Here is a 12349-nt window from a genome sequence, read left to right on the forward strand (position 1 = left end):
TGGTTTCCTAAAATGAGTTTGCTGTTTACTGAAATAAATAAATTAATAATCCCATTGTGGGCATCCTGTGTGTATTGATGTTTTATAGTTGTTGAGTAGGGCCTTTAATTTTGTGTTCTTTGTTTTAAGTGTTCTTCTTGCTCCACAGCTGTATTTCTCCATTAAAGTACTTCAGTGACTTCCGACCTTATTTCACTATTCATGACAGTGAATTCAAAGAATATACTACTCGTACTCAAGCCCCGTGAGTAAACAAAACAGCTACTATTGACCCAAGTATTACCTGTATAACCAAATTATGTAAAATTAAATCTTGAACTTATTGGCTTCTTGATTTTATAAAAGAAGGTTTGAAGAGCTGCTTATAATACTTGTCCATTTCAATTGTCAATCTTGTTTTCTTTGAATGATTTTATTTATTGTGGAAGCTGTATTGTCATTAATAGCCATCTGTTTTCTTGCCTTACTCAGGGCCTCTTAGAGCATCAGTTATCTCTTGTTGATCTGTAACTTCCTTTACCTTCTTCCTCTTCATTGAATTAGCATGGAAACATGAAAGTGCTTCCCAGTATGTCAAAGGGGAAAAAATTATCTTACCCTTTCCCTTTTGGCTCTTGCTCTGTTGCTCACTTTCTTTTAACAGCTAAATTTCTAAAATGACAACAACAAATCTCCATTTACTGTCTCTACTTCTTGGTTTTCTGGTTGCTTCTCAGTCTGTTGCAGGTTGATTTCTCCACTTCTAGTGAAGTCATTCTTGGCCAGAGCCATCAAGACCCTCTCCCTGCCCAACCCCACAGGCACATTATTGCCCTATTTCTTCTACCTTCCCTTTCTTATAACATTTAAGCTGTTGATCTTGAAAGCATTTTTTAAAAGATTTTATGTACTTTTGAGAGAGAGAGCGAGCCCACGATTGGGGGAAGGGGCAGAAGGAGAATCAGGCTCCTCCTTGAGCAGGGAGCCCAGTGCAGGACTTGATCCAAGGATCCCAGGATCATGACCTGAGCCAAAGGCAGACGTTTAACTGACTGAACTACCCAGGTGTCCAAGCTTGAAAGCATTTAAATCCTTGATGCCACTCTCACCTCGCTTTCTGGTGTTACATCTCAGTCTCCTGTGCAGAGAGGTCTGTCTGCCAGCACCTTAAATGTTGGTGTTCTCCAGTCCTGTGTTCTGGGATCTGATTTCAGACTGATAATTCTTTCTGAGCAGTCTTTTTTTTTTTTTTTTTTTTTAAAGATTTTATTTATTTATTTGACAGACAGAGAGGGAACACAAGCAGGGGGAGTGGGAGAGGGAGAAGTAGGCCTCCTGCCAAGCAGGGAGCCTGATGTGGGGGCAGGGAGCTCCGTGCGGGGGCAGGGAGCCCAGGACCCTGGGATCATGACCTGAGCCAAAGGCAGATGCTTAACAACTGAGCCACCCAGGCACCCCTCTCTCTGAGCAATCTTTCTGTACCCATAGCCTCTGTTAAGACCCATATACTGATGACTGAAATTTATCTGCCTAGCCCAAATCTTTGCAAGTTGTAGACCTTTATGTCCAGGGTTTTGTTGTTCTGTTCTGTTTTTTTTTTTTTTTAACTGTTTTACCACCTTGACATCTTAATTGCACTTGAAACTAAATTTATATAAACTGAATTCTTTCTGTTTCCTTGTTTTCTTCCCTAAACCTATGAATGGTACTACTTTTTACTTAGTTATAAAAAATCTAAATTGTCATAAATTTCTCCTTCTTACATGTCCCACATCAAGTTTTACCAAATTCTGTCAATTCAATACCATAAAATCTCTCTCATAATAACATTTGTTACCTGCTTTCTAAAAGTCTCTTCCCAGTCTTACTGTTTCCAGTCTTTGTCATATCTGCTGTTGCTTTCTCCCAGACCCCTTCCCCTCCTTGTAGGGCATCTTCCAAATTTCCCCTAGAGTGATCTTCCTATATTTTTATTCATGTGACTTCCTTCCATTTGGTTCTCTAGTACCTTCCATTAGCCTACAAGATTTTTAAACTTCTTAACATATTAACTTGGCACTTCATAAACTTTGTAGCATATTAACTTGGTACTTAATAATCCAGCCAGCACCTGCCCAGCTACTTTCATTTCTGACTCTTAATCCTTCTCCTTTTATGCTGTGGGAATGCTGAGCTCTTTGTAGTTCTTCGAGCACACCATGATCCCACTTCTTTGCTTTGCTTTGCTTCTACTATTTGTTCTGGATTACCTTTACCTCACTTATCCACTTGGGGAAGAATTTGTATTCATTTTCCATATCTTTGTGTGAATATTATCTCTTTGGTGAAGCTTTGGTTTTTTTGTTTTGTTTTGTTTTGTTTTTAGAGATCTATTTGTTCTAGGGAGAGAGAGCATATGTGCACAGGCAAGGCAGGGAGGGGCAGAGGGAGAGGGAATCTTCAAGCAGACTCCTTGCTGAGTGCAGAGTCTTACATGGGACTTAGTCTCAGTAACCCAAGTTCATGACCTGAGCTGAAAGCAAGAGTCGGATGCTTAACCAGCTGAGCCACCTGGGCGCCACTGGGGAAGCTGTCTTCAGCTGTCTTCAGTGACCAAGTTTCTCCTTGGTAATTGTCGTATGTTTTATACCACCTTCTCTGTTTCCTGATTTTGGCATTGTAATCGGGTATGTATGCCTTTCTTTCTGTATGCTTTTAAAAAGACCGTGTCTTTTCACCTGTACTTGCCTAGTGCTAAGCATGGTGCCTGGCATATAGTTGTTACATAATGCATTGAGTGAAGGAAAAGATAATCTGTTGTTCAATCTAAAGAAATTATAAAATATTCTTCACTGGAACATTTGTCTTTTTCCTCACTTTTTTTCTGTTTTGTTTTTATGTAGGCCTTCTGTCATATTAGGAGTAACCAACCCTTTTTTTGCAAAAACACTCCAGCACTGGCCACACATTATTCGAATAGGAGACCTTAAACCTGCAGGTAAAGTATAAATTCCATGTTTTGTGTTTAGTATGTTATTTGGCTGAGCAGGTTCATTTCTTCCACTTTGTTTTCATCTCTTGATTACTTTTTAATTATGTTGATGGTAACCTTTTTGGAGGCAATCTGAATAAGGGTCTTTGGAGAAGAGTCTAACTTCCCACTAAAATATACAGATTCTTATATGCGTAACCCATCATGTCCTCCTATCAAAAAATGTACTTCTAGTGTTGTAAACATGGAATGAATTATAACATAATAAAACCTCAAAAATTTGAGCAACTTTTTGTATTCGGATAAGCCCAATTAAACATGGATTTCCAGCACTGCTTGAATAAAACCTTGTGGAAGATAGAATTATTCAATTTGGCACAAAATTCTCTGCTAGGTCTCAAAAAAAGTATACATTTCTGTGATAGTGGTATTGATTAAGGAAATGGTCAGAGGTTGTGCTTTCCTTGAGCTGTTATTTCCTTGAGCTACTGTTTTGCTCATAATAACTATTTTTTTTTAAGATTTTTATTTATTTATTTGACAGACAGAGATCACAAGCAGGCAGAGAGGCAGGCAGAGGGAGAAGGAGGGGGAGCAGTCTCCCTGCTGAGCAGAGATCCCAGGACCTTGGGATCATGACCTGAGCCGAAGGCAGAGGCTTTAACCCACTGAGCCACCCCGGCACCCCACTCATAATAACTATTTAATAAATGATTTAAATGAGTAAATTAATTCAGAGGTTGAAGTTTTGTTAACTTAGATGACAATTTAACGGTATCTCTGACATTCCTCACTGGACATTCCTGAATTTTCTACTGAATTAGTGAGACTTGAGATACTGGAGATATTTTAAAGTAACTTTATGATGTGTTACTTCTAAGACTTATTTTGGTATATACAGGTATATTTCAAATATTCTTTAATAATTTATGAGATATCCCTTCTGATATATACATAAATCTAGATAGATATGTTAGACCCAAGCTGTAACTATTTTTTTATTTTTAAAGATTTTATTTATTTTATTTGAGACTGAGAGAGAGAGCAAGAGAGCATGAGCAGGGTGAGAGACAGAGGGAGAAGCGGACTCCCTGCTAGTCCAATGTGGGCTTGATTCTGGGACTCCAGAGCAGAAGGCTGACGTTCAACCAAGTGAGCCACTGAGGCACCCCCAAGCAATAACAATCCAAGTCATATTATTTATGAACATTATTTAGACTCAATCTTATGCTGAAATCCTTAGAAACCTTAAGAAATGGAGGAGAGAGCACATAGCTTCACCTTGGCTGTCAGATCTGTGTCTTCTTAGGCAGAACATCCTCTTTAAGCCTCACATTCTTTGTCTGCTGGAAGATTAAACAGTTCCTGACTCATGACATTCTGTAAATGTCATAGTCACCTGCCATTTCACTGGTGTCCTCTCTGATTTAATGATAATTTAGAACACAGCAGTCACCGGAGTTTTAGCTATGAGAAGATAAGAAACAGTTTTTAAAATCTTAATTTAGTATTGACATTTATTTTTATGGTTTTGTCCTATTAATGTAGACTGATTAATTGTGATATAGTTGACTACCGTTTATTATCTTTGTCGCAGCTTTAAGTAGAGGAACTTCTGCATTAAATCATTGGTAAAGTAGTGTGTTTAACTTTATAAGAAACCATCAAACTGTTTTCCAAAGTGGCCCACCATTTTTACATTAAAAAAAATTTTTTTTAATAATTTTTTTAAAGTTTATTTATTTGTTTGCTTTTATGTTTTTATTTAAATTGCAGTTAGTTAAGCTACAGTGTAATATTAGTTCCAGGTGTACAGTATAGTGATTCAGCACATCCATACGCGTCACCTGGTGCTCATCACAAGCCCTCTTTCGTCCCTACCACCTGTGTCACCCATTGCCCACCCCCCTACCTCCTCTGGTAACCATCAGTTTGTTCTCTATAGTTAAGAGTCTGTTTCTTGTTTTGCCTTTCTATTTTTTTCCCCACTCATGCTCATTTGTATTGTTTCTTAAGTTCCACATATGAGTGAAATCATATAGTATCCTTCTCTACCTGGGTTATTTCACATAACACAATATTCTCTACACCTGGGCGCCTGGGTGGCTCAGTGGGTTAAAGCCTCTGCCTTCGGCTCAGGTCATGATCCCAGGGTCCTGGGGTCAAGCCCCACATTGGGCTCTCTGCTCAGCAGGGGGCCTGCTTCCTCCTCTCTCTCTGCCTAATTATGATCTCTGTCAAATAAATAAATAAAGTCATTAAAATATATATATATTCTCTACACCTAGGTTGGCACTTCAGCCGATACCCCGAGATCAAGAGCTGCACACTCTTCTGACTGTGCCAACCAGGTGCCCCTAATTTTACATTCTTACCAGCAGCCCATAAAGGTTCCTCTTTCTTCACATCTCTGCCACCAGCATTTGATACTATCTGTGTTTTTCATTATTGCCGTTCAGTAGGTTTGAGATAGTGGTTTTCTTTTGCCTTGCCCTAGTATTTACTAGGGCAAATGATGTTGAGCATCTTTTCATCTATTTGTTCATATATCTTCTTGGATGAAGTGTTGACTGAAATCTTTTGCCAATTTTTAGTTAGGTTTCTTAATATTTAGTTGTAAGAGATCATATTTTGGATACAAGTCTGTTTTTAGACATGTGATTCACAAATATTTTCTTACAATATTTGGTTTCTTTTTTGTTTTCTTAATGGTTTCTTTCTTTTTTTTTTTTTTTAAAGATTTTATTTATTTATTTGACAGAGAGAGATCACAAGTAGGCAGAGAGGCAGGCAGAGAGAGAGAGAGGAGGAAGCAGGCTCCCTGCTGAGCAGAGAGCCCGATGCGGGACTCGATCCCAGGACTCTGAGATCATGACCTGAGCCGAAGGCAGCGGCTTAACCCACTGAGCCACCCAGGCGCCCTTAATGGTTTCTTTTGAAGTGCAAAAGTGTTTCTTCTCCCCAGTCTGATTGAGGTATACTTGACAGACAACACTATGTCAGTTTAAGACGTACAGCATAATGACTTACATATATTTTGAAATGATTGCCACAATAAGTTCAGCTATTATCTATCACCTTGTACAGATACCAAAAAAATAAAAGGAAAATAATGTTGTTTCCTTGTAATGAGAACGTTCAGGATTTACTCTTAGCTGTTTCCAAATATAATCAAATATAATATAATAGTTAACACTGCTGTATAATCCTATACAGGATTATATTTCTGTATAATCCTATACAGCAGTGTTAACTATAATCTATAGTCATCGTGTTGTCATCATATATCTGCATCACGTCGCCAGTACTTAATTTAGCTTATAGCTAGAAGTTTGTACCTTTTGACCATTTTCATCCATTTCCTTCACCTCTAACTCCTCAGTTTGGGTATCTACAAAAATATTTTTAATTTTAAGTCTAGTTTATCAGGTTTTTTTTGATAGTGTATCTAAGAACTCATTGCCCAATGCAGGGTCACAGAGATTTTCTTCTCCTGTGTTTCCTTCTAAGAGTTTTATTTATTATGTTAGCACCCACATTTAGGTCTATGAACCACATTAGTTGTTTTTTTGTGGCTTAAGGGTCCAAAATAATCTTTTTTGAATGTTGCTCTTCAGTTGCTTTAACACTTTTGTTGAAGACTATCTTTTTTTCTATTGGATTTCATTGGTACCTCTGTGGAAAAGCAACACTAATGCAGTGTCTTGGTTACTGTAGTTTTATAGTAAGATTTGAAATCAGAAAGTGGAAGTCTTTTAATAATTTTCTTCTTTTCCAAAACTGTTTTGGTTATCCTTGGTGTTTTGCATTTCCATACAAATTTTAGGATCACTTTGTTAATTCCTGCAGACAGCTAGCAGGGATTTTGATAGGGATTGTGTTAATATGCAGTAAATTCGCAGGATTTTGTTTTTGGTGTTTTCTGATCTGGGAACTTGAGATGTCTTCTGTTGTTTAGGTCTTCTTTAATTTTTCTTGGCAATGTTTGTAGTTTACTTTTTAAAGGTTTCTTTTGTTTGTTTTTTATTTGAGAGAGAGAGTGAGAGTGAGAGAGCATAAGCAGGGGCCCCAGCAGAGGGAGATGGAGAAGCAGGCTCCTCACCGAGTAGGGAGCCTGGTGTGGGGCTCTGTCTCAGGACTCGGGATCGTGACGTGAGCCAGAGGCAGACACCTAACCAACTGAGCCACCCAGGTGCCCCTGTAGTTTTCAGTATACAAGTCTAATAATGATGTTAGATAAAGGTTTTTCATAGATGTCCTTCATTAGATTGCGGAAGTGCCTTTCTGTTTCTAGTTTGTTGGGAAGGATTATCATGAATTGGTGTAGAATTTTGTGAAATGCTTTTTCTGTATCTGTGGAGATTGTCGTGTGGTTTTTGTCCGTTATTAATATAGCATATTAATTGTATTTTGGATGTTAAACCAACCTTATATTCCTTGGATAAATCCCATTTGGTAATGGTATATAATCCTTTTATATGTTGTTGGATTTGATTTGCTCTTATTTTTGTTGAGCATTTTTCCACCCCTGTCTATGAGGGATATCAGTCTGGTTTCTTTTCTTGTGATGTCTTGCTAGTTAACGTTCTTGTTACTCTGAGAAGCGTCTTCAGGCAAGTCAAGTTAACCATTTTAAAAAGAAGACCTAGGGGGCGCCTGGGTGGCTCAGTGGGTTAAAGCCTCTGCCTTCAGCTCAGGTCTTGATTTCAGGGTCCTGGGATCAAGCCCCACATCGGGCTTTCTGCTCAACAGGGAGCCTGCTTCCCTTCCTCTCTCTCTGCCTCCTGCCTCTCTGCCTACTTGTGATCTCTGTCAAATAAATAAATAAAATCTTAAAAAAAAAAAAAAAAAAAGAAGAAGACCTAGGACCAAGGGAGTGGAGGGGACAATTTTTGAATTGCTTTTTCAAAGTGGGAATGAAGGCAGATATGGAATAATTAGACCTTATTTTCAGCTGTGTTGTCTCTGATTATTTCCATCACCAGATAATTTGGACCACTTCATCAGGTATCCTTTTTTCTACAGGAAAGCAATGGTGGTATATGGAAGCATTATGCTTTATAGATTCTTAGTAGTCACTGAGGAGTAAATGCTACAGGTTGTCAGTGTACTCAGTTTGGTCCTTGTTCACTTAATGGAAAAAATATGTTATGAACAAAGGCACGAGCAGTAGTTTGATGATTTGGGACAAGACTTTAGTGTTTGACTGTTTCAGGGACTGGCAGGTCTTATATGAGCATAATTCTTTGTTTTTAAAAATATTTTATTTATTTATTTATTTGACAGACAGAGGCACAGCGAGAGAGGGAACACAACCAGCGGGAGTGAGAGAAAAGCAGGTTTCCCACTGAGCAGGGAGCCCGATGCGGGACTCGATCCCAGGACCCTGGGATCATGACCTGAGCGAAAGGCAGATGCTTAACAACTGAGCCACTTAGGCGTCCCTGAACACAATTCTTAACAGAAGTGCAAAATTTCATTAAGTTTGGTGTGTTTATGATACTTTCCCTTACATACCTTAAAAGTTGTTTTTATTGTGGTAAAATATACACAACCTGAAATTTACCACTTTAACTAGTATTAAGTATTTAATTCACTTAAAAATAATATAGTGGTATTAAGTATATTCATAATAAGCAACCCTCACCACTATCCATTTACAGAACTTCATCATCCCAAACAGAATGACGTGGATTTAGTTCACCTAGGAGGTGGGTGGGGAGATGGGATAACTGGGTGATGGGCATTAAGGAGGGCACTTGATGTAATAAGCACTGGGTATTCTATGCAACTGATGAATCACTAAATTCTACCACTGAAACTAATAATACACTATATGTTAATTAAACTGAATTTTAAATAAAAAAATTTTTAAAATAACACAGTAGCATTAGATATATTCAGAAGGTGCAGCCCTCATCAGTATCCAGTTCCAGAACTTCGTCATCCCAAGCAGAAGGATTTGGATGTCGTTCACCCAAATCCAAAACCCATTTAAACAATAGCTCCCCAGTTATTGCATTCCCCCAGTCCCTGGTAACTTTTATTCTAATTTCTGTTTCTATAAAGTTGACTCTTCTACATATTTCATATAAGTGGAATCGTGTAATATTTACCTTTTGTTATTTGGCCTATCTCGCTGTTTTCAAGGTTCATTTATGTTATATCATGCAGAAGAATCCGAAGCATTTCATTCCTCCCCACTTTTTTTTTTTTAATTGTGGTGGGATGTCTGGGTGGCTCAGTCGATTAAGTGGCTGCCTTTGGCTCAGGTCATGATCCCAGGGTCCTGGGATTGAGCCCACATCCGGCTCCCTGCACAGCGGGGAGTCTGCCTCTCCCTCTCCCTGCTGCTCCCCCTGCTTGCGCTCGCTTGCATTGTCTCTGACAAATAAATAAAATCTTTTATAAAAAAATTGCAGTAAAATTACACAACATGAAATTTACCTTCTCAGCCATCTTTTAAAAAAGATTTTATTGGGCACCTGGGTGGCTCAGTGGGTTAAAGCCTCTGCCTTCAGCTCAGGTCATGATCTCAGGGTCCTGGGATCGAGTCCCGCATCGGGCTCTCTGCTCAGCAGGGAGCCTGCTTCCTCCTCTCTCTGCCTGCCTCTCCATCTGCTTGTGATCTCTGTCAAATAAATAAATAAATAATCTTAAAAAAAAAAGATTTTATTTATTTGACAGAGAGAGACACAGCGAGAGAGGGAACAAGCAGGGTAGCGGGAGAGGGAGAAGCAGGCTTCCCACCCAGCAGGGTGCTGGACATGGGACTTGATCCCAGGACCTCAGGATCAAGACCTGATCCAAAGGCAGACGCTTAACAACTGAGCCACCCAGGCACTCCACTGAGCCATTTTTTAAGTGGCATTAAGTGCATTCACATTGTTGCACTCTAATCACCACCATCTACTCACAGTGCTCTTTTTCATCTTGCAAAATTGAAACTCCTTACCCATTAAACAATAACCTCCCATTTACTTCTTTCTCCACTCACCGCACCCCAGGCAACTACGTGTCTACTTTCTGTCAATATGAATTTGACTACTCAGGTATTTCATATAAGTGGAATTCTGCTTTATTTGTCCTTTTGTGACTGGCTTATTTCACTTAGCATAATGTCCTCAAGGTTCGTTCATCTTGTAATGTGTCAATTTCTTTCCTTCTTAAGGCAATAATATTCCATTGTGTGCATGTACCACATTTTATTTATCTATTTATCTGTCAGTGGACACTTGGGTTGCTTCCACCTTTGAGCTATTGCAAATAACACTTCTGTGAACATGGGTGTACAGATACTTCTTTCAATCCCTGATTTCACTTCTTTTGAGTATGAATCCACAGAAGTGGGATTGCTGGACCATATAGCTATCTGTGTTTAAGTTTTTGAGAAACTGGGCGCCTGGGTGGCTCAGTGGGTTAAGCCGCTGCCTTCAGCTCAGGTCATGATCTCAGGGTCCTGGGATCGAGACCCATATCGGGCTTTCTGCTCAGCAGGGAGCCTGCTTCCTCCTCTCTCTCTCTGCTTGCCTCTCTGCCTACTTGTATCTCTCTCTGTCAAATAAATAAATAAATAAAATCTTTAAAAAAAAAAAAAGTTTTTGAGAAACTGCCATACTGTTTTTATTTTCCATTCACACCAACAGTGCACAAGGGTATCAGTTTCTCCACATCCTTGCCAACACTTGTTATTTTTTGGTGTTTTTTTTGATGGTAGCCCTTCTAATGGCTGTGAGTTGTTATCTTAACTGTGGTTTTGATTTGCATTTCCCTAATGATTAGTAATGTTGAGCTTCTTTTCATGTGTTTATTGGCCATCTGAATAACTTCTTTGGAGAATTATCTTTCCAAGTCCTTTTTTAATCAGGTTGTTTTGTTATTGTTGAGTTGTGAGAGTTCTTTATATATTCTGGATACCAATCCCTTACCAGATAAGTGCTTTGTAAATATTTTCTCCCATTCTCTGAGTTGTCTTGTCATTTTCTCATTGATAGTGTTCTTTGATGCACAAAAGTTTTAATTTTTTTCATTTAAATTATTTTTATTAACATATGTATTATTTTGCCCCAGGGGTACTGGTCTGTGAATCATCAGGCTTTACACATTTCACATACCCTCCCCAGTGTAAAAGTTTCAAGTTTTGATCAAAAGTCCAGCTTTTCTGTATTTTCTTTTATTGCCTCTGCTTTTGGTTTCATATTCATGAAAATCCCTTTATCTTTTAATTTATGACTGTTGTGTATATATCTTGTGGCATTTTTCTGCCTATTGATCTCAAGACCAGGACCACTGCATTTGTTGCACAAGTTGTGAAACACAACAGTCCTTCTTAGAATTCTGTCTTTGAAAATTCAAGACTATCTGAGAGGGTCAGTAAAACTACAGAAAAAGTATCTTCTGCAGGACTGGTAGGGAAGGCACAGCAAAACTGAGATTCATAACTTTACCAGAAACATACCTTTAGTTTTAATCCTGTAGAAGGATCATTCCTGCTGATATAAAGGGATTCTTTCTTCTGGATTATACCTAGTTTTAGCTCACCCAAATTCTATTAAAAAGAAACGTTTAATGTTAAGATGTCAGTACTTAACAAATACTCCTCAAAGTAAAAGTAATTCTATTAGTATATACTGGATCAAATTATAAACTGATAATTTCTGACCAGAAATTGGGTTTGGTGATTTCACTAAAGGTAAAATATTTGGCCTAAATGTAGAAGATTCTAATGCCTATATACAGAGGTACAATAGTGATGACTATTAATTTAGTAATGTTAAACCCTCTCTAATATGCATTATACATAACAGACATTGAATAAGTATTTTTTTAAGATTTTATTTATTTATAAATAAATAAAGAGAGGAAGAGAGTACAAGCAGGGGGAGCAACAGCAGGGAAGCAGCAGAGAGGGAGGAGAAGCAGGTTCTGCACCCACCAGGGAGCCCGATTCGGGGCTTGATCCCAGGACCCTGGGACCATGACCTGAGCTGAGGGCAGACACTCAACTGACTGAGCCACCCAGGCACCCCTGAATAAGTTTTGGGTTCTTTGTAGACAGCTGGGTTCATTGCAGACACTTTTTTGTTTTTGTATCCCAAAGCCATCTGACAAATACTCATTAAAATTTTTTGGTAATAGGCAGTGTATCTTCATGACTAATTTTCTTTGTAGCTGTTATATACTACAGTATAAGGATGATGATGGCTAAGGTTACAGATAAATATACATCTTACACCTGAAGAGAGCCAGTGAGTCAGAGGGGAATTGTGTAAGTGAAGATTACCACAAGCAGGTTTATTTTTGGCTTTTCCCTTTTTAAAAAGACAGATATGGTTGTAACCTGTCTTCATTATTACCCAGAACTTACTGATTATGAGAATATATGAAACCTGCCTAACT

At 38.5% G+C, this 12349-nt stretch overlaps 1 protein-coding gene across 4 annotated transcripts in view; it reads left to right on the forward strand.

Moving 5' to 3' along the window:
- Positions 1 to 12349, forward strand: part of DENND6A (DENN domain containing 6A) — a 62676-nt gene that overhangs the window by 38628 nt on the left and 11699 nt on the right. For all 4 annotated transcript variants that reach the window (XM_044253314.1, XM_044253315.1, XM_044253316.1 and 1 more), the window contains 2 exons: positions 149 to 244; positions 2862 to 2956. In XM_044253314.1, the coding sequence (XP_044109249.1) occupies positions 149 to 244; positions 2862 to 2956 (191 nt within the window). The remainder of the gene's footprint in view (positions 1 to 148; positions 245 to 2861; positions 2957 to 12349) is intronic.

Source organism: Neovison vison, chromosome 6 (assembly GCF_020171115.1).
Source record: "Neovison vison isolate M4711 chromosome 6, ASM_NN_V1, whole genome shotgun sequence".
Lineage (NCBI taxonomy): Eukaryota > Metazoa > Chordata > Mammalia > Carnivora > Mustelidae > Neogale > Neogale vison.